Genomic DNA, 23,664 nt, shown 5'->3' with positions numbered 1-23,664 from the left:
GTATGTATCTACAAATATGCAAAAGTGCAAAACAAATGTATCAACTATCATTCCATCAAGTGTGCAAACAAAAATGAAAAATAACTAAGTAAAGACTTAACTAACCCATTCAAATGTACTCCAATTCCTTTCACAACCCGATGAACTTGAAGTAAGAGATAGAATCTTCATAGCAATTGTTTGCAAGTTTGGAGTTGCCAAACCATAAGTTGACCACCACATTGCTACATCAAAATTCAAAATTGTATAAAAGATTAAAAGTATAAAACATATGAAGTATAAAACATATGAAGTATAAATATCAAAAGATGTAGTAAACTAGTAAAGTAGTAACTTATTTAATCAGATCATATCGCTCATTATTAAACTCACATCCTTTGACCGCAAGTGTTTTCCCAAATACACCTTCTTTCTTCTTATACTTGGGAAATTCATCATTCAATACCGTGTTTTGCATTTCTATATCACCATGATAGTATGTTTCAAAAATCTCAATTCATCCAAGAGAAACAATTACATCCAAATGAAGCTGAGGATCCTTAAAATGATAATAAGGATTCAACATGAAAGCCATCAAATGAAGAGGAGAATCTAGCCTATTGCTCATCTTTTCTTCAACTATCTTAATAATAAGCTCATAGTTTCTTTCAACTGCATTGAATGCCTTCTTAATGTCTTCTTTGACTTGCATAAGCTCACCATAAACAAATCCCATTGAAGGTCTCTTATCCTGATCAACAATGCGAAGCACCTTCACCAACGTTGCAAAAACATTCAAGCATAATATAACCCTTTGCCAAAATGAAGCATTGGTGACAGTAGAATAGGCAGCTTTCCCTTTAACTGTTTTGACATGTTGGGAATAACACCCAAATAAGTATGGATTATTTCCATCCACAATAAATTGTGGAGTGAGGTTTAACTCCTACAAATGTGGTCCTCTCCACCACTCCCCTATTTTAGTGGAAATTGAATGGCTAAGAGAGGAGGAGCAGGTAATTCTATAGCTAGAATTACCTGCTCCTCCTGAGCTCTAAACGCTCAATACATTCTTCTCTTCTTCTCTTCTGCAATCCTGAGCTTCGGTGTTAACTGGTCGAAAGCAACCGGTAAGACTGTTACCGTCTCCGGGCAATATTTGCTTTTAAGGTAGTGTCTTGCGCACATCACCGATTGATTCAAGATTTCTTCTATACTCAACCTATATAAACAGTAGCCTAGATCTACGACATATTCTGACCAATTTTCCAACAGTTAAAAGCAAATATCTGTGCTTAAGTTATCATGTCGACCTTCGGATCTAAACCTCCTTTGACCTCGCCAAGCTCGAACCTCTCACCGGTCTGAACTACCGCCGGTAGGCGATTAAGATGATGATCCACTTCAAGTCTGTCGAACTCTGAGCTAAGTATTATTTCTTTAATACATGTGTATGTGTTAATTCTTTTAATGAGTGTTATAAATATTTTCATGCGTCATCACCATATTATATTTCATCTTTTGGTTCGTTATCTTCAGTGTGCACAACATGAGGATTGACATAACTAAGAGATAATTAGCTACATGCTTTTCAGCATACAAAATTATTAATATTTTGTATATATTATGACTTAGTCATTATTAAATCGTGTGCTCTTGAATTTAAAGTGTAAGCAGTTATAGTTACGATGATGATATATCACATAATTATCTTTTATATCATATTGGTCTTAAAGAATTGAAATAGCAAGATCATTATGTTACTTAAACATGCTCTCTCACTCTTAACATCCAAGATATAAATGGTTAATCTTGATGATCAATATTTCATGCATATTGTTATGTCTATGTGTAGGCATGTGTTTCTTGGATTTAGAGTTGTTCGAAAATGTTATATATGATGTTCTTCACAAAATGAGATCAAAAAGTGATTATGCGTTAGATAACTGGGGAACATAAATTTAAAGTTATGCATGATTAATTTATTAGTGGGGGCTATTTGTTCCTTCAAATTGAATATGAGATACATATATAATTATATATCTTTGTCACATGGTTCTAAAGATTTAAATCATGTACTGAAATTATTTGTATAAAGATATAATAAGTATATATCAAAGTCTTTGGTTGCAATTTGTTTGTAGCATGGAGTTGAAGAGTCATTATTCATGTATACTCTTTGCATAGCTCAGTCTTGCCAATGAGATTTGCCTCCTCATATTTTAATATGGCACATGCATACTTATATGATAATAGACTATCATATGCAAATGATTGTCTTGAGCATTAGTAGTCATATATTATTGGCATTGACCATGTCCCTTAAAATTATCATAATGACACAATTTAGAAGATGGTTTGCCTATATCTTTGCATTCAATTGATTATTATCTTTTGAGAGCATGTTAAACGTGAAATATATATTGTGACAAGCATTTTAGAAATCACCATTCCATATTTTGTATGGTGAGTGCTTTGAATATTATATAGAAAATTAACAGCGGTGTACACAAAGATAATTGAATTGTTATTATTTACATGTATGAGCTTTATGAATTTGTTGTGTTAGAAGTGATGATTTAACACTACTGCTAAGTGATTAAATCATCAATATGATATAAAGCCTATAAATTGTGTACTTATGCACATGTCAATTTACAACATTATGTGTTATTATTGTGGATATGTTACAAATATTGCACTATTTGATGAGATACATACTATATTACAATCACATAATCTTAAATATTTAAATTGTGTACTGAGTTTAATTTCAAAGGCTTTACTCACATTTATGGTGGTAGCATGGAAAAGTCATTGTTCTTGAATACTCTGTCTAGGAAGATGGTTTTTAAGAAAACTTCGGTTTCACCACTCGACCTGGGAGTTTTAAGAAGTTGGGTGTTGATCATGCAGGCTAGTTAGAGCGCCACTTGATCTTCACCTGAAATGAGGTTGACTCTCATATGTTGTTAATCAAAGCCTTGCAATAGAAATTGTTGAAGTACTGCAATAGTAATATTGATCTGCATCCTATGAATGCTTTATATGAGTTTTAATTTTCTCAAGGGAATGGAAAGTTGTGCAAGTGGCAACTCTGAAGTCTCATTGTTGAGAGATATTTCCGAATAAATATGAGCTCGAACATATTCCTTGTGTATAACATTAATTTCTTATAAGAATATGATGTGAAATTTGTGATTATGTTGTTCAACTTGATGTAGCATGTGGACAACATTATTTCTATGGCTTACTAACAATGAGCGTTTGTATATATATATATATATATATATATATATATATATATATATATATATATATATATATATATATATATATATATATATATATATTATTTAAACTCTTGGTTGAGTCATATTGAAATACCTATAATTCCTAATTAAAGGGTAATTGTGATCAATTGAGATAACCAAGTTTGTTGAAATATATTCAACTGTTGAGCATGTATCAGGCAGAGTGCGAAGCTTCTATAATGCTCCACAAAGCAAATCAGCAAAACTCAGTCTACAAAGGAACTAATGTTAGGCACCAAAGATCAGTCTGGGTAAGAGATCAAATACATTTGACAACAAATATTTGTAAGTGTTGCATTGTGGGGGTAATAAACTCCTTATATTCTCATCAAAAGTTTCTCTGTGGTATTGAGAATAATGATGAAAGAGAATGTTTCATGTTAAACATGAAAATATCAAGGGATTATTTACGAGTAAACAAAGTACTCGTCAAAGTGCATGTAAGTTTGGTCAAGAGAATCAACTTACTTGAGGGCTAATTATGAGGATTAGTCGCTGACTCATTGGAAGGGCTTAAAGTCCAAGTGGTAATGAATTCGTGGTGGATCCCACTTCTATGGTCAAACGAAGCCATGAAAAGAGTTACAAAATAGTACACTAGTTGGTCATTCCGACAGTGTGTGTACTTGTGAGGTTGAGCTACAGCTCTTAATGAATTCATAACTCTTTGAGAAAGGGTGGTTTTGTTGAGACAAACCTAATGAATTCACCGCATAATGACATGAGTACAAAGTGCTCCTGGTGACTTATACTCAATTGGGATGGTCTATGTTGAGGTAAACCTAAAGAGATCCCTAACTTGAGTAGAAAAGGGATAACCGCCTCTTATGAAAGATAATGGGGTTATCCCAAGAAGCTGAGTGGCTAAGAAATATGTTGATAAACGTGGATTTTTGGGGGTGTCTAGCTAACACCTTCACTACATATACATTGTGATTCACAAACTGTCGTTTGCATTGCAAAGAACAATGCCTATGATAGAAAGAAAAGACTTACAACTGACTTATGTACTTAACTACTCTATAAGCCTTTAAAGGTGGTCTATACTGAGATAGACTTGATAGAGTTAAAAGTCTATATTGAGATGTACTTGACAAGGCATAAAAAACTATAATGCGATTAGACTTGTCAGAGTTAAAAGTCTATGGTGAAATAGACTTAGACATGGTGGAAGTCTATATTCACTACAAAAAAACGATGAAATAACGACGGATTTAGCGACGGACGCATTCCCTTGCTAATTTACCGACGGAATAACTACAAATTAGTAATAGATTTTAATTTTTTTGTTAAATGAATATTTAACGACGGTCTAGCGACGGATTTACGACGGAAATTGCGATGGAATAGTTCCGTCGTTAAATGCGTAGCTAAATTTAGCGATAAATGTTGGCGCAAAAATTAGAGGCAAATTTACGACGAATTTGTGATGAAATTTTGCACGGGATAATTTCACAATTTTAATTGCTACAGAATAGAGACGGAAATATATTTCCGTCGTTAAAGTTGCAAGAGACATTTATTCGTTCTTACTATTTAGCGACAGATTTGCTTATCGGTCGCTAGATAGCGATGGAATTGCCTATCCATCGCTAGATAGCAACGGAATTCATTGCCGTCGCTGGATTTATAATGTGAATTTAAGTGAGTTTATATTCTACTGACGGATATTTGGACCCGTCGCAAGAATTACGAGCGGGAGGTAATTTTTTAATATTTAACGACGGATCTTAGATACCATCGCTAGCTAGAATTGGGATTTGTTTGTTTTACGCTCAGACGACCCTCGCTGCCAAGAACCCTACCTCTTGCTAACACTCAGACTTCTCCGCTCAAAAAACGCTCTGACGACTGCCGTTAATTTCCTCCCATCGCTCACCGCCAATCGCTCAGACGACCACCACCGTTAATTTCCTCTCACCGCCCACCGCCAGCCGGCGCTGCTTCTCCGTCAACCGTCGCTTCCCCTGTCGCCTATTCCGTTTCTCTGGTATGTATTTCTTTAGGGAAAAGGGTCAAATAGGTCCTCGAACTTTAGCTTAAAAGTCAATTAGGCCCCTAAACTTTTTAAAGGTGCAATTACACCCATCAACAATTCATTTAGGTGCAATGAAGCCCAAAAACAAGTTAATGACCTGCTATCATAGGTCATTAGTGTTCAGGCCATTTCCGGCAAATTTTCCGACAAAAAAATGTGACCAGCAACCGACCCAGATTTGCCAAAAATTTCGCCGGTCACTTCTTTTGTTGAAAATTTCGCCGGTCACTTTTTTTTTTTTTTTTTTTTTTTTTTTTTTTTTTGCCGGAAAATTCGCCAGAAGGTGGCCTGAACCCTAATGACCTGTGATAGCAAGTCATTAATTTGTTTTTGGGCTTCATTGCACTTAATGAATTGTTGATGGGTGCAATTGCACCTTAAAAAAGTTTAGGGACCTAATTGACTTTTAAGCTAAAGTTCGAGGGCCTATTTGACCCTTTTCCCATTTCTTTATGGCTTCTCAATATTTGAGTGTAAAGTATTTTGTGCATTAACAGTCAAATATTAAGCCTGGTATTGACAAATAGTGAGCAGATTAAGCAGATTAGTGTCATATTTTACGCATTGCAGTTGAATCAATTCTGGTTACTGTGATATTTCTATATGAATTCTGGTTACAAAATATTCAATGAAAATGAGTTGGCTTACTATGCATTGCAGTTTTGGTTACACATTGCAGTTGAATTGAAGTTTTGATTTTGGAAAATGAGTTGGCTTACTATGCTAATTATGCTTTTGTTAAAATCATGTGAAGATAATGTTACAGCTCTTGCTTGTCAGTGGTTTTTTGGCTAAATATTCAATTTTAAGTGCAAGGAGATATTAAGAATTCCGTCATTATCAGCAGCTTTCTCTTCTTTTAAACAAGACCTTTCTTTTGACTATTCTTCTCTGTTGGATACAAGGAGTAGAGGTCACTCTATCTGACAAGCTATTTTGCCTAATAATTTTGTTTTAAAACCTTAATAATAGCGGGTTTAATCATAGTAGCCAACAAACTTCAATTATGGTCACTTAAACCTTATAATAGAAGGTGACAAAGATGCAACAAGTTACCATATTGCTTTAAATTAACATATTAAAGTGCATAGAAAGGATAGCCTTAATTTTTGACTAATAAGTTGATACCTTGAGATTATTCACCTAAACAACAATCAAAATTCAACACTTTGGTGGCTAAAAGAGAAGTTGCCAAGTTTAATATGCATCTTGCACCAGTGTGGGATTTGTGACTTTATCCAAGCTCTCTTCAAATCTTATGTATATTAGTATATTACAATTCATGCTTAATTCCAAATATGATCTGCTGGCTGTTCAATACTTCAGTTAAGGAATTTCAAGTCTATGCATGGTCGCTTCTTCAAATAACAAATTGTGAATCTTTCCTCATTCACTGTTAAATGAATGTTGTTGAATTTCTTTGCTGCTCAAACTCTGTCGAATATTTGAGTCAATTACAATACTCTGTTTTTTACTATTTAAAATTTTCCTAGCTAGAGAAAAAGGGAAACTTAATTAATTCTTAAAACTTTTGTATTTAGTAACCAAAATCATAATATGAGATTTTAGTTTTTTACTACTCGAGTTTGAAATAAGGTTTCTTTCTACGGTTATTATACCTCTATTTGTCTATATTATGGTTAGCTATTGTGTTTTATTTGCTGTCTTTGTGAGCTCAAAATGTCTAAGCGGCCAATACTATCGTGGTATAACTGCAGTTTCAAGTCGAGAATCAAAACTATTGGCTGGGAATCACATTATTACACTCAAGATTCTTCAATTTCTTCTGCGATTGATAAGGTTTGAACAATTACAAATTTTTCATTTGTTCTTCATTTACTGGCTAAACCGCCTGTGGGTACAGGAGGTTTATGAAAATATGCATGATTGTTTATTTGTATCTCTTTGTGGTTTCATCTCTGACACAAGATGCTCCTCAAACTGACAATAGATTTTTTTATTTATTTTTTATAAAAATTATATTATTTCAATGCATTGACATGTGCTGTTTTGTTATTTAATTTTCTTTACAACTAAGTATGAATGCAAAAATGAGGGTAAGAAATGACCATGTGAAAAGGCAAAATCTATAATTTTTGAATCTATAGAAATGAGCCAATCCATGGAATTGGAAGAGCTGCAGAAGCTTGCTGATGATCAATCTGAAATGTACCCTCTTGGCCCATCTGTGGCACTTACATTCTTATCAGTTTTGAAAGATTGTGAGTCACACTGTTTAAATGAGGGATTAGAAGTGAAAAGGCTTGGGGGCCTGCATGTGATTGGGACATCTTTAGATGAATCCAGAAGAATTGATAACCAGGTTAGATCTAATTAGGACTGTTAACGAACCGAACATAAACGAACGGAGGTTGTTCGTGTTCGTTTGTTAAGGAATTTGGAGTGTTCGTGTTCGTGTTCGTTTGTTAAGGTTTTTGAAAATCATGTTCGTGTTCGTTTGTTAAGTGTTCGTTAGTGTTCGTTAACGTTCACGAACACGTTCACGAACGTGTTCGTTAACGTTAACGAACATGTTCACGAACGTGTTTGTTAACGTTCGTGAACATGTTCGCAAACGTGTTCGTTAACGTTAACAAACACGTTCACAGACGTGTTCATTAACAAGCACGTTCACAAACATATTCATTTACGTTCATGAACACTTAATAAACAAACACCTGCACATGTTCATGATCACAATTCGTTCGTGAACAATAAATAATCTACGTTCACGAACATATTCATTTACGTTCATGAACACTTAATAAACAAACACCTGCACATGTTCATGATCACAATTCGTTCGTGAACAATAAATAATCTACATTCACGAACAATAGTCAAACAAACAACACAACTACCAAACTAATATAATATAATATAATATATATGTTTGTGAACATGTTCGCGAACATTATTAAATGAACACAAACGAGCTTGTTCACGAACATTATTAAACGAACATAAACGAGCTTGTTCACGATCTCTTAGCAAACGAGCTTACAACTGTTCAAGCTTTGTTCGTTTATTAACCGAGCTCTAAATTTTGTTTGTTAATGTTCGTTTACCTTAACAAGCGAACATAAACGAACGCTTACCGAACACGAACACGAGTAGTTTGCCGAAAGCTCTGTTCGCTAACACCCCTAGATCTAATTTACAAGATTTCCAGGAGGCAGTGACTACTTTTCCCTCAGCACCGAGTATTTCTCTGCCGTCAACTCAACGTCGTCGTCACCGGGAACCAAACGTTTGCATCAAGCACTAAAGCCTCCCTCCGAGTCAAAATTCAGGCACGCCATTCGCCGACTTTGCTAGCATTCCAGGTAAATTTGCGGAATTTCGTTCATATGTTTGTCTCTACATTCTGCATTTTGTTTGTGCTGTTCTTTTAAATATCTGAAAATGTATAACTAAGTATTCATGTGAACCCACCACATATAGAATGTTATTGGAGATCTAGGCTTTGTTTTTATTTCTTTTGGGTGTTCTTTTAGATATCCAAATATACAACTGAGTCTGAGTATTCCCTTGAACACAAAATCAGTGTTATGAATATGGCTTCTGTCTTTTCAATGCAATAATAATAATAATAATAATAATAATAATATTATTATTATTATTATTATTATTATTATTATTATTTTTATTATTATTATTATTATTATTATTATTATTATTATTATTATTATTATTATTATTATTATTATGTGATTATCATTGTCTGTGTCATTGTTGTTCAGGGTGCTTAGTAAACTTAGCGTTTGATTTTTTTTTTTTTTGAATACAAAAATTATATGGTTGGGTAGATTGTTGAAATAATTTTATTTTCCCACCTGAATCCAGGTTCTCAGATGTCACATTCACGTCACTTCAACTACAATGGTGATTCAAGTTCCCAAGATCCTACTGATGCTCCAAGCTCACTTTGGGCCTTAATTGATATGAAAAACTTTGGTAGATTTAAGGAGAGACAAATATAGATATACATTCTCTTTTTTTCATTAGAGTCCATTCCCTGGACATGGCAAACGAGGTGCTTTGTTTATAAATATCAACTCTATATGTACTTCATTCAATGAATACTTTTTTATTTTTTATTTTTATTGTTTTATATTGTTATTGACATTGAATTTTTTAATATAATATATTTTTCAATTATATTATTTAAGTATTATAAATATAATATAGTTTTTAATTATATTATTGAAGTATTATATTATGGTTTAATATAGGTATGTGATATGAATTAATTTGTAATTTTTTTTTAAAAAAATATTTAAAAAACTTAGCGACGGATGTAAATTGCATTAAATTTGTAGCTAAATACGTTAAATAGCGACGGAATTTTCCATCACTATTCTTTTACAAATTTCGTCATTTAAATTGTCGCGGAAAGGAAATTAGCGACGGATATTTGTAAGTTTAGCTACGGAAAATTCGTCGCTAAAATTAGCGACGGAAAAAAAAGTGCGTCGCAAAATCTAGCGACGCCACTTTTAGTGACGGAACGATTCCGTCACTAAAGCCATTAGCGACGGATTTTTCCCTTAATTCCGTCGCTATTTTCGCGTTTTTTTGTAGTGATTAAGATAGACATAACAGACTTGTATAAGCTAGATCAACAATGGAGAATGAATTTATACCTCTTGATCTAGTTGGACAAAAAGCCGAGTGGCTGAGAGACCTACTGGTGGACGTGCCATGGTGGGGGTGTGCTACACCGGCTATGCCCATACACTGTAACTCACAAAGAAGGCACATAACGGTCATACATGCGTCTGTAAGACAGTTGATTACGACTGGAGCACTCACATTAGAGTATATGGAGCCCGAGAAGAATAGTAGATCCTCTCGCTAAAGGACTAAATAGAAAGGCCGTCCTCGATACATCGAAGGAAATGAGCTTAAAATCAACAAAGTAAGCCAAGCTTACGTACTCATAAAACAACTGAACATGAGATGTTCTAAGCTAGGGTCTACACAGAGGTAGATCACAAGTCAAAGAGTTTGACTTCCGAAGAACCTGCATAATGGGTGCTGATGTGTGCACATGAGTTCAAAACTACCTCTCCTTTGCTAGTTCAAGATTCAATTCAGTACTAAGGAGAAAGTTACTCAAGTCACTACGTGTCAGTTCAAGGTTTAAACCATTGGCATTAAGGTCATTGCTCACTTCCGCTCAGACATCGACTGCATTCACACTTGTTGAGTGTGTGGGGGATGTTGGGAATAACACCCAAATAAGTGTGAATTATTTCCATCCACAATAAATTGTGGAGTGAGGTTTAACTCCTACAAATGTGGTCCTCTCCACCACTCCCCTATTTTAGTGGAAATTGAATGGCTAAGAGAGGAGGAGCAGGTAATTCTATAGCTATAAATACCCTGCTCCTCCTGAGCTCTAAACGCTCAATACATTCTTCTCTTCTTCTCTTCTGCAACCCTGAGCTTCGGTGTTAACTGGTTGAAAGCAACCGGTAAGACTGTTATCGTCTCCGGGCAATATTTGCTTTTAAGGTAGTGTCTTGCGCACGTCACCGATTGATTCAGGATTTCTTCTATACTCAGCCTATATAAACAGTAGCCTAGATCTATGACATATTCTGACCAATTTTCCAACAGAACTTACATTCATCCCATTCATTGCTTGAAAACATAGCCTTTAATTCAATTTTCTTACTACTTATACTCTGCAAAGTAAGAAATGCATAAGCAAACCTAGTCACACCTGGACTAATTATGTCACGCTTCTTTGTATAGGGATCTCATCATTGCCAAGGTTTTATGGTGTGCATAGATAAAGATAGTCAAACTCTTTGCTTGATCAAGAACTTTTTTAAACCGTGGTAAACCTGCAAGGGATTCAAGTATGAACAATATAAAGATTTAAAGTTTAAGAATAAAGATTAAAGAATAAAGATTTAAAGATTGAAAGATACATGGAATGCTTTCAAGCATTAAATTAATGGAATGAGTTGCACAACAAGTCCAAAATAGCCGTGGTCTCTTCTCTTTCAACAATTTAGCAGCTCCCATGTTGTTCACGGCATTATCTGTGACAATTTGAACAACATTCTCCTCTCCAACTTGTTCAATGCCCTACTCCACATATTCAAATATAAACTGACTTGTGTGTGCCTCACTTGAACATTCTTTAGAAGATAAAAAAACAGTGCCTAAACTTGAATTGACACACAAGTTCATGACGCTTCTTCTCTTCCTATCTGTCCATGCATCGGTCATAATTGAGCATCCATTTAGTTTCCACTCTGCTTTATGCACCTGCAAACTGTCTCGGACTCGATCAACCTCTTTTTTCAAATTGTTTCACTCAATTCATATCTATTTGGTGTATGTACTATTTCACTCGGTTAACCCTCTCCTTGTCAAATGCCTCAATTATCCGCTGTTGCGCCGTGCCCTTTCCTGAACTCAAAGAACTTTCAGGATTGATTTGGTTTGCAAACTTATCCATAGGGCCAATTGGACGAGGTGGCTTCAAATGTCCAAACTGTTGCATGTCTTGCAACTCATCAACATCAATAGTATTTGTAGGTGTATTACTCAAACTCTCATGCGAACCAATGTTTACCTCCGCTCTCATATTAACTTCTTCAGCTCTCTTGTTCTTCTTATTGTTCTTTGCCATCATGAGAGTATCTCTACATTTTAATTGATCTTCCTTTGAAACTATGGGACATTTGCTAACATTCCCTGTTATGCCAGCAATATGCTCTTTGATCCGATAAACTCCACCAGACATTACTTTCTTGCACAATAAACATTTAATCTTGTCCATTGACTTAGTAGGATCATTAATTACCCCATACTCCCAGCCTATATCATTGGACTTTCTTTTTATTGTAGTTGACGTTGTAGATAGTTGAGAAGATCCAACACTCTGACTTTGAGTTTGAATTGGTGGTTGAGAAATATTATTATCATCACTTGCCATACCTAATTATTAAATGGTGGTTGAGAAATATTATTATCATCACTTGCCATACATAATTATTAAATATTATTATATTATTAATGGCTAACCGCTAATGCATTAGACAATAAGACAATTAGACATATTATCACAATTCACATATTCACATATTAATATATTATCACTGCCTAATACAGTAATACAAATTCACATTGCAACAATAATACAAATTCACATGAATCACATATATTATCACTGCCTAAATGCCTAATACAGTATACAAATTCACATATATCAAAATTCAAAAACATAAAATCACAAAACCCTAAATAAGTAAATAGAAATAGTGAAATACAAAGTGATTAAGTGATTAACTAATTAAGTATTTAAGTGCAAATTCAAAATTGAAAAATGAAAACAGTGACAAATTGAAAAATGAAAACAGAAAACGAAAAGTTATTAAGTCATTAAGTGAGAGTGTGAGACTACGTACCTGTGTACGGTGAATGGCGGAGGGCGGCGTAGCGGCGGAGGTACCGGGCGGCCATGGCCGGAGGCGGAGGGTGCGGCTTCGTCGACGCAGAGACGCAGAGCGGCAGAGGGAAGGGTTTCGAGGTCGACAAATGAGCAAGGCCGAAATCGTGATTTTAATCGTGGTTTTTTTTGGTTTATTAGCCAAAACGACGTCGTTTTGGCGAATAACCCAAAAAAAAGGGGTTTGGACGGTTCGGCCGGCTAGGCGGTCTAGGCGGCGCCTAGACCACCTAACCGGCCAGCCGCGAAGGACGCCGATTCCGGCCTTCCTCGCGGCGGCCGGGCGGCGCCTAGATTAATCGGCTCTAGGCGCGATTTTTGCAACATTGGGTGAGATAAAAGAATTCCATCACTACATTTACAGCATGTTTGGTTCACGGAATGAATTTGGAGGGAATAGGAATGCTATTCCACAGGGAATGGAATAGGTAAGGAATAGAATATGAATTGTATTTTGTTGTTTGGTTGGCTGAACGAATAGACTTTAGTAATTGTATTCCAGTGTTTGGTTGGTTAAAGGAATAGAAATGCAATAGGTTTTAAAGACATAAATACCCTTATACAAAATAATAATAATAATAATAATAATAATAATAATAATAATAATAATAATAATAATAATAATAATAATAATAATAATAATAATGATCATGATTATGATATACTGAATGTTATATATATACATATATATATATATATATATATATATATATATATATATTTATTTATTTATTTATTTATTTATTTATTTATATATATTTGTATATATTTATATTTATATACATGTATATCTATGTGTGTGTGAGAGAGAGAATAACAACAACAACAACAACAATAATAATAATAATAATAATAATAATAATAATAATAATAATAATAATAATAATAATAATAATTATTATTATTATTATTATTATTATTATTATTATTATTATTATTATTATTATTATTATTATTATTATTATTATTATTATTATTATTATTATTATTACTATTATTATAATTCTTATTCTTCTTATTATTATTATACAAATACATATTTATATTTATATTTATTTTCTCACTTATACCACATCGGTTGGAGAAGTAAGGAATGGAGCCTTGAGGCTCCTATAAAAGGAGTCTCAAGACTCCATAATTTCAATTGCAATGCTCATCCGCTAGGCAAGCTTGCAATGCCCATCCACTAGGCATGCAGATGGGCATGCTACTTAATTTAGGAGCCAAGGTTCTATAATTAAGGAGTCTTATATAGTTAAATTTTTTATTTACATATATATATATATATATATATATATATATATATATATATATTGATAGATTGATGGATAAAAATTATAATTAATTAAATATATACATTTATATAATACATTATATTTATTAAATAAATATAAATATTATATAATGTGTAAAGGGTATTTTTGGTATTTGTGATATAAAAGCTATTCCCAAGGGCATGGGAATAGCAAGCTCCCCCCCCCCCCCTCCCCTCCCCTCCCCCTAGGAATGGCTATTCCCCTTGCGAAGGTAATAGCTCATTCCTAGGCATGTTATTCCCATGACAAAATTATCCAACCAAACGATGTAATAGGTCTATTCTAAGGAATGTTATTCCATTCCTGACCTATTCCATGAACCAAACATGCCATTAATGGTTTCAATGCCAAGAAAGAAACCTGGATCACCAAGATCCCTAATCTTGATAATTTTGACAATAAATAACTCACAAGATTCGGATCACTACCCATCACCAGAATGTCATCAACATAGACAAGAAGATAAACATAAGTAGAATTCTGGGAGTAATAAAATAGTGACACATCTGTTTTCGATGCCTGGAATCCAACAGATAATAAAAATGCATGAAGACGGTTAAACCAAGCTCTTGGGGCCTGTTTCAACCCATACAATGATCTCTTCAACAAGCAGACATGATTAGGAAATTGAACATCAATATATCTAGGTGGTTGCCGCATGTAAACAGTTTCAGTCAAATTACCATTAAGAAAAGCATTATGAACATCTAGTTGTCTCACAGTCCAACCAGAAGATATAGCTAAAGAAGAAGCAACCTGACTGTGGTTGGTTTTACAACTGGACTGAACGTGTCAAAAAAGTCTTGACCAGGAACCTGATTAAACCCGTTTGCTACCAACCTGGCTTTGTATCTCTCAATTGAACCATCCACTTTTCTCTTGGTTCGAAAAACCTATTTACATCCAATCACATTTTGATCAGGTTTAGACGGAACCAGACACCATGTCTGATTCTGCAATAAAGCATTAAATTCCTTAGCTATGGCCTGGCGCCATTCCAAGTGTTTGACAGCCTGTGTGTAACAAGTGGGATCAGTGGTGCAAACCTGAGCTGTCAAAACCGTAGGAGGTGCGCGAGACTGGCTTCGTGTTTCCATGTCATGGGTGCAGACATTCGGCCGAGTCGACCAGCCCCGTGGGCGTTCGCGTGGACAAGCAGCCACCGAGACAGCTTGATGCGTTGTCTCGGCTTCAATAGGCGCTGCTGGCAGTGCAGTGCTGGTCTGTTCAGGGGCTGCCAGTAGCGCTTGTTCGGTCAGAACCGGTGCAGTTGGCTGTGCTGGTTCGGACTGAGTATGAGTAGCGTGAGTGGTCACCATGGGATGAAGAATAGATGCAACTCACGGTTTATCATGGGAATCTGAAATTTTCTACATAGAAATTTTTGTAGCAACGGGAAAAACAGCTTCATCAAATCTGACATGCCTGCACACGAACACCTTATTAGTCTGTAAGTGCATACATATATACCCCCTAAAAGACTCAGGATAACCAAGAAAGACACATGGAGAGGACCTATAGGACATTTTGTGACGATTATAGGGACGAAGATGAGGATAACACAAACAACCAAAAACATGAAGAAAAGAATATGAAGGGAGGAGATTTATGCAATAGAAAATGAGGACTGAGTTATTTAAAATAGTAGATGTCATTCTGTTAATTAAATAAACCGCAGTTTCAAATGCAAAATCCCATAAACTAGATGGAACAGACGCACGAGCCATGAGAGTGAGACTGGTTTCGACAATATGTCTATGTTTTCGCTCTACACGGCCATTTTGTTCGTGATTATAGGCACAAGACTGTCTATGATAGATCCCTAATTTTGTGAGAGATGAATGCAACTTTTTGTACTCGAAACCTAAATTAGATTGGATAGATTTGATTTTACGATTAAAAAGTCTTTCAACAAGAACACGAAACTTCTCAAAGATATCATAGAGATCAGATTTCTGTTTCATGGGAAAATACCAAGTAAACCGAGAGAAATCATCAACAAAGAGAACACAGTATCTATAACCATCAGAAGATAAGAGAGGAGCTGGACAACAAATATCAGTATAGACTAAATAAAGAATGTTGGAACTAGAAGTATCAATACGTGGTAATGGAAAATGAGCAGATTTACCCATTTGACACGCATTACATAAACTAGAACTACAACGAATAGCACTATTAGACCTACTAACCGAACAAAAGGGAAGAACACGACTAAGGACACGATGGTGTGGATGGTCCAAATGATCATGCCAGACAGAAGGAGACGCACGAGCTGAAAGAAACGCGGAAGGTGATGAACTAGGAACTGGTAGTGTGTATAACCCACCAGAACTATTGCCTCGAAGAAAAATCTCCTCGGTGTTGATGTCCTTCACGACAAAAAAAAAGGATGGGTGAAACTCAAAGAATACTTTATTATCAGCTGCAAATTTTTGAACCGATAATAAAGAGGTAGTGTGATACCCCATATTTTCTGGGCACTGTACGAAGATCGTACGTGCGTACATGACTAAATTATTTAGAGTCTCCTAATCCATATTATTGTAGAAATATTACTCTTTGAGCCTAATAGCTTCCTAATCCTGATATAATATGTAAAGACATATACTTTTCCTAATAATGAAGATAGTTTAAATAATTTCCTAAACTCATATTACTAATTACTAATATAATATAATAACTAATCTTGAAATTCTAAAACTAATATGTTTTTATTATATATATTAAATAAACCTAAAGTTTTACTTCAGTACACGACTAAAATTAAGGTTTTTATATTATATAAACCACTGCTAATGTATAGAATACTACTCACGCCACAACTGTAATATATGTATGTATATCTATGTTTAAACTCACGCACACTGCAATCACATATTTAATACGTATACATAAGTTTCCTTGGAGCGTAATATTCATAAGAAAGAGGGAGAAAACCTAGCCATCATCACCAATTCACCATCAGCCGACACCCTCATGCTTTTCCAATTTTGGCGTCACTTTGAGTTTATTCCCTACGATGTATTCAATTCAAGGGTTTTATTAATTTCGGAATCCAGGTAAGATTTATGTTCACTAAAATTTCTTTTGCCCCAAATCAAAAATCACTTTTCCTATGTTTTTTTTTTTTTTTTTTTTTTTTTTTTTTGTGATTCATGATTTTAATGAATATGTGATATTTAACGTGAAAAGTTATTTGATTATATTATGCGAATAGATATATGTGTTTAGATGTTTTGAAAACCATGTATATGTGATAGGGCTATTTTGTGGTGATTAAAAAGGAAAAAAATTTACACAACTTGATCATTGCCTGAGAAAATTCTGACTGGCGCAGCTGGAAAGAAAAATTCGTGAAAATTGCTTCCTAAACTTCTTTTTGCTTGAAATTTTTTATGGATAACATAGACTTGTTATATTTGATGTTTGTAAAAAGTTTTGCTTAAAAATATGTTTCTGTTTTTCCAGAAAAATTTCGTAAAGTTGAGGCAGTGTACTGCCAGTTCAATTTTTGTCTGGCGCAGTGTTAGGAAATATTTCGGGAAAAATACTTCTATGCCTTGGATTGGCTTGAAACTTTTTATGTGTAATCTAGACTCTTTGTACTACGTATCTGGAAAATTTCATATTAAAATGTGTTACCGATTGTTCTTGGTAAATTTTGCAATTCAGGTCATACATTCTGAAATTTTCTGTCAGTTTCTTATTTGAGTTGTTGAGAATTTGCTTGCTTGAGAAATATCAGTAATGTTATCATTTTTATAAATATGGGGATGAGGGATAAAGAAAAATGGATTCTTAAGCATTGTGTAGTATCCTGTTATGAAATTCTGGATACTTGGGTAAGGTCCAGTTTGTTGTAGAGTGAGCGGTTGAATATACCGACTCACTAGGGAGCCTAAAAACTCTCTGTTATTTTGAGGAGTGAGCAGTGAAAACATATCCTGTCTCACTAGGACTTTTAGTCCTGTTGTATTTTGAGGAGTGGTTCGCGGAGTCTACCACTAGGGTATTTACCCTGTTGAGTAGTAGTCAGTAGAAACGTATCCTGGCTATATGCCTAGAGGGGGTATGAAGTATATTAGACAAATGAAACGACCTAGAGGGGGTATCAAAAAATGCATGGCCAATATGACTAATAGGAAAACCTGTACCATCACCGACACGGAGTGTGTCATTACCATTATATTCGTTGCACCCGTGTCTGGGAACCAAGTATGAGAGTCCGGTGAAGAATCCGAAGGAGCTCCTTAATAAACCATATTAGCCTGTGGATCCTTTTCATACCGTTTGTAACACGTATGTGCCGTGTGCCTGAAGTTTCCACAAAGTTGACACTTCGGTTGGAGATTGCCATTCCTACCACAACGACCACGACCACCGCAATTCCCGCGACGGCCGCCACTATCGCCACGAGACTGCCCGGATTTCTGGACGGAAAAAGCTGTTGGCGACGGTCCTCCATTGCCGGCGACGAACTCCTCGGCACTGAGGAGGTCTGAGAGTTCATGAAGGGTCATCGGTGTTCCTCGGACATTGAGAGAAGATACAAGACCCTGAAATTCGTGCCGCAAACCCTGAAATACGTAAAGGTTTTGTTCTTCAAGCGGAAGGTGCTGGCCGGCGAGAGTAGATCCTCAATGAGAACCTGCGCCCGGCCGATATAATTAGTGACGGAAGCATCACCTTGTTGCAACGTCTGAAGTTACCCGAGAAGGTTCAACGAGCGAGACCGAGACAAAAAAGCAAGTGCGGAGGTAACAACAGCCCACACTGCACGGCTGGTGTGATGTCCGATAGCTAAGGACATAACTTCATCAGACAACGATTACATGAGTATAGAGAGAAGTGCTTGATCCTGACGAACCCATGGATGATAAGCAGCATTCGGCAGAGGTAGCGCTCCCTCTTCGCCGGACAAGATCGTGGCCGGTGGGCAAGGATTGGTTCCGTCGATGAAACCCATTAGATCATGTCTGTTGAGAAAAGGAACAACTTGAGCCCTCCAAAATAAGAAGTTCTGATGAGTCAACATGACGCCGATGAAGTGATGAGCCGTGGAGAGGGTGATTACGGTTGAGAAGGGGCGTCAGAAACGGTCCGTTCAGAGGAATTGACAGATCCGTCGACCATTGGATAGAAACCCTAGCTAGCTGATACCAGATGAGAACTGTAATGAATTGTATTAACAATAATGAAGAGAGTTAGGGAGACTAAGATTGGGAGATTTAGGGAGACTAGGATTGTGAATCATAAGTAGACTCAATAACATATATAGAGTCCTAATAGGGGGAACCTGATATAATCACGGGCTATTTCTATTGAAAGCCATTCTAGCTCTGTCATTCTCCATGAGATCACGAAGATCCTCCGGTGGCTCAAGGAATTCAATCCAATCACACTTCCTCCTAGTTGCAAGTTTAGCAATCTGATCAGCAACATCGTTACGCTCGCGATTCGTGTAGCAAAAGACTATTTCCCACTTTTTAGATCTCCCTTCTTTACAAATGTCCACAATTGTATCTCAAGGACCCAGAGGCCTGGGACATATCGTTATCCCGTCAATCGCTTGTTTGGAGTCACTAATAACTTGAAGTTTCTTAATTCCTGTGTTCCAAGCCCATTTCAAACCAGTATAAATCGCCCAGAGTTTGCCTTCCGTCGCGTTGTTGGCCTTGGTCGTACAACTGAAACCTTGGATCCAATCTCCCTTGATGCTCCGTAAGACGCCTCCGCAGCCTGTAGGCAGATGGGGGAAGGTGAATGACGCGTTGACATGCATCGTAGTCCAACCCACCTGAGGTTGAGCTGGTTTGTCGCTATTCTTATGTTTCTTGCCAGCCAAATGTTTTTTGGTGAATGCTCTTCCCGTCTCTTTGAATGTCTCATGCAACCAGCAGATTTTGGTCTTGAGATCCCAATCTTTGGTGTTGAACGCCTTCTTCCATCTCTACTTCCATATTCACCACGCCACAATTGCAGAGAACTCTGAGGGAGTAAGGTTTAGGAGTACATGTAGTGGAACTCAATATGATTATACTTGTATGTGAGTGTGAATTGAAAATCCCAATTTAACCTAAAAAGGGATGATAGGTGAATTAGACCATAAAAATTTGTGTCGATTTATCATCAGTGCCATTAATTATATTTGGTTCAAGTGTCATTCCGCACCATGAACCATAAGTGATTCTTCATGCTGCACCCTAACCTTTCATATCTAATGTTTCGATGCACAAACCATAATTTTTTTTTCACCTAATTTTGCCCTAATGACATGGAGCCGATAAACTACTGATGTAGACTTATTTTTCTTTTAAGTGAGTCTTTGCTTGGTCAAATAAACTGATGATCTAGCTGCCTTCTTTCAATTTTTGCGCCGCTTATAAAAAGAAAAGAATTTTTGGTGAAAATATAAAAAGTTGAGAGAGAAAGTACCTGTGTGTTGTCTGTACTCTGTATGAGTGATGAAGTAAGTTTCGATCGTCTAAACTCGCCAATAAAAGCTTCATTGTTGCAGCAGTGTTCCGACGCTTGAGCTTCACGAAAACTTGCCTTCACCCTGACCACAAATCACTATGTAGCATCTGCATTTTGTGTATTGAATCCAATTTTCACTTTTTTTTTCCTGATCTCTTTCTCATTTCTTCTTGGTTTCTACTTTTCAAAGAGATAGGAGGGTTTCACTTTTCCTACTTGCCTTCTTTGCCCTCTTCACCCTTTGCCTTCAGTTTCAAGTTTTTGCTGCTGCCCCAGCTGGTAATCCCTCTCTCTCTCTCTCTCTCTCTCTCTCTCTCAAACTATATATGTGTGTGCTATGCGTGAGTGTAAGTGTTTTTTTCTTGCTTTGCTTATCAGCCATCATGAGAATTTATTTGTTTGTTTGATGGGTATGTTTGTTTGATGTGTACAAAACTTTGAACACACTTATTAGCATGTAATATTATGTGCATTTCAGGGCCTCTGATAAAGCACTTGTGTTCTCTGCTCAAATGGTCGCTCACTATTTACCACTGCCCCCATCGGCACCTTCACTAATCTCCGCAAAGCAGACGTATCGACCATCGAAGAAGATATCGAACATCAGAGGCTTACTGCTGACCCTCATCGAAAGCAGGAGGGGGAGCTTGCTCGTTGTTGTAGTGAGCGACCAAGGTATTAAAGCAATACACCGCCACATTTTTTCTGGGTCAATTTTATTCGATCAAAGTTCCCCCAAATATTTTTGATCCATTGGAAGATCAATTACAGCAAATAAACAATAAGGGGTTTTGGGTTTCGTCTCCGGTGGCTAGCCTCGCCATTGATGGCTTTCTTCCTCGAACTCTAAGGATCGGGTGGTAAGCTCTGGCTTGCTTCTTGTTGACAGGCTGCTGGAGAGTTGCCATCTCCGTCTTTTCCTTCATCTGTAGCTAAGAAAATGGTTGGCCGAGGCCACGTCAACCCAATGATGAATCTCTGCGCCAAATACGAAGTAGGCGGGGCAGGTGGAGTCGAGCGGCGGCGGACGGCGGTAGCGGAAGATCATGGGTCGTCGTCGTTGGAGCTGACGGCAAAGACCGCGCGAAAACAAGTCAAAAATGTTGAGAAAGTCAAAAATGGTTGCCCTATCATATTTAATACCTATTTAACAAGTGAATAAAAAAATACCTCCACATAGCATAGTATAACTTGTAACTTAATGACAACCTGTAAAAAAGTCTAGGTGCAAAAAGTTTATGATTTATGCATCAAAATAACAGATATAAAATGTCAAGTGCAACATGAAGAATCACTTTTAATTCATAGTGCGGAATGACACTTGAAGCATTATATTTAATGTAATTCTAGGTGATCATATAAACTTAACTATAATAACAATCATACAACAATAATTATGGCTATCACATATGGAAATTCAACTAGTACATACTACATAGTCAATTCATTTAAGATAAAAATATTTAATGTCATTTCACAATAAATGATGGTATTTATTTATTTATTTTTAACTAGGTGGCTTTCATAATTAATCCAATTACATTTTAGTCACAGGTGAAAGAAATACAAAAAAAATATAATTGAATCTGCTTGCAATGTAAAGAATAAGGAAAGAAATACATCAATTTTAAAGTGGTTCAGTCAAGTTTACTCCACTACCTAAGAAACTTTCCTAATAATTTACAACTCCACTATCTGAGTGGCTTTAAAACCTTGATGGGCCTGCAATTCGTCGCACTAACCACCCATGGTGATAGTACTTCTACGAACACCAACCATTTGTAGCTTAGGGTGAGACAAGATACCAACCCATTGTCCCATGAGTATTTTTCGCACCATATTTCGGATGACACTTTTACGATTTTCATGCATTCGTAACATATGGTACAACAAATTCACCATTTTGTTGCTAATGTTGCCGCTAGTCCCGCTATAAACTATAACTACACTTGGTGCTGGGACAAACCAATCTTACATATCTAAGTGTTCACACCATCAAGGATATCAAATTATACAATTTACGAATTATCTCTCAACTAGACTAATATTGTATGCATTTGAAGCTTCAAGATTGAGAATATGAATATTGCAATTGGAAACCAAAACAATGTCGACCAAAATATACAGGCTTGAAAACAAATAGAAAGAAGAAACTTGAAAATGTCCGTGGAGTGTTTATAAAACACTTCTTTAAAAGCGATTTTCCGGTGACAGTGTAATTAGAATTTCCAGCACGCTTTCGACGGGCAACACAGACCTGCTACACTTAACTTACACCAGCTATTGCGTAGGTGAACATGACTTTGCTCATACCAAGACAAAAGGAATAAGAGAGAAAGGCTATGTAGAAATTGTGCTCCTTTTTCACTATGTTGGACGTTGCTTATATAGTGTATAAAAATAAAAGCAAGCACCATTTTCATCCATGAATTAGCGCATGAGTAGGGATGTGATGCTGAGAGTGTTACACGTGCCCATGACCTCCCTCATACGTTGGCAAGGTGAACAAACTGATCCAAAATAGTAGGCACGTGAAAGAATGACTATTTTGAATGTATTTCCAACAATCCCCCACATATTTAAAATAGAAGGCTAGAAAGGACAACGTCTGAGCAATAAAAACGAACTGATCTTAATGTCAGTGTTTAAACTTGAACTGTCACGTAGTGACATTGAGTAATTTTCTTTCCGAGAGTGATATGAATCTTGAACTCAACGGTTAGACAAATTTTGAACTCTACGCAAACATCAACTCTAAGTTGCAGGTTCTATAGAAGTCAAACTCTTGAATTTTTATAAATCCCTTAGTGATTTAGGCCTGTTACGTCTATCTCATCATAGGTTTTCAACTCTCAACATAAACCTGTGACGTCTATCTCAATATAGACTTTTAATTTTGTCAAGTCTATCTCAAATATAGACCTTTAACTCTGTCAAGTCTATCCCAATATAGACCACCCTTAAAAGGCTATAGCATATTGAAAATCATTTACTTTCAAACAAATCTGGTGTGTAAGTCTTTTCATAATTTCGTTTGACCACAAGAGTGGTATCCATCATGAATTC

General features: G+C 36.0%; 1 protein-coding gene across 1 annotated transcript; it reads right to left on the bottom strand.

Moving 5' to 3' along the window:
- Positions 1 to 496: 496 nt before the first annotated feature.
- LOC109173953 lies at positions 497 to 12,133 on the bottom strand. The gene is made up of 5 exons (XM_019323275.1): positions 11,711 to 12,133; positions 11,274 to 11,433; positions 11,110 to 11,186; positions 10,964 to 11,024; positions 497 to 843 (listed from the first exon to the last, which is right to left on the bottom strand). The coding sequence occupies exons 1-5, from the start codon at positions 12,131 to 12,133 to the stop codon at positions 497 to 499; spliced, it is 1,068 nt and encodes a 355-aa protein (XP_019178820.1).
- Positions 12,134 to 23,664: the final 11,531 nt, after the last annotated feature.

The sequence above is a fragment of the Ipomoea nil genome, unplaced genomic scaffold, assembly GCF_001879475.1.
Source record: "Ipomoea nil cultivar Tokyo-kokei standard unplaced genomic scaffold, Asagao_1.1 scaffold0510, whole genome shotgun sequence".
NCBI lineage: Eukaryota > Viridiplantae > Streptophyta > Magnoliopsida > Solanales > Convolvulaceae > Ipomoea > Ipomoea nil.
This window is presented reverse-complemented; position numbering and strand designations above follow the sequence as displayed.

What these genes read in the sequence shown, in the direction of transcription:
- LOC109173953 (XM_019323275.1), bottom strand. Translation starts at nt 12,133, where the DNA reads ATGGACAAGATTAAATGTTTATTGTGCAAGAAAGTAATGTCTGGTGGA. An exon ending in ATGCACACCATAAAACCTTG is followed by an intron (nt 11,025 to 11,109) that starts GCAATGATGAGA and finishes CTTACTTTGCAG; the next exon opens with AGTATAAGTAGTAAGAAAAT. An exon ending in AAGCAATGAATGGGATGAAT is followed by an intron (nt 844 to 10,963) that starts GTAAGTTCTGTT and finishes ATGTCAAAACAG; the next exon opens with TTAAAGGGAAAGCTGCCTAT.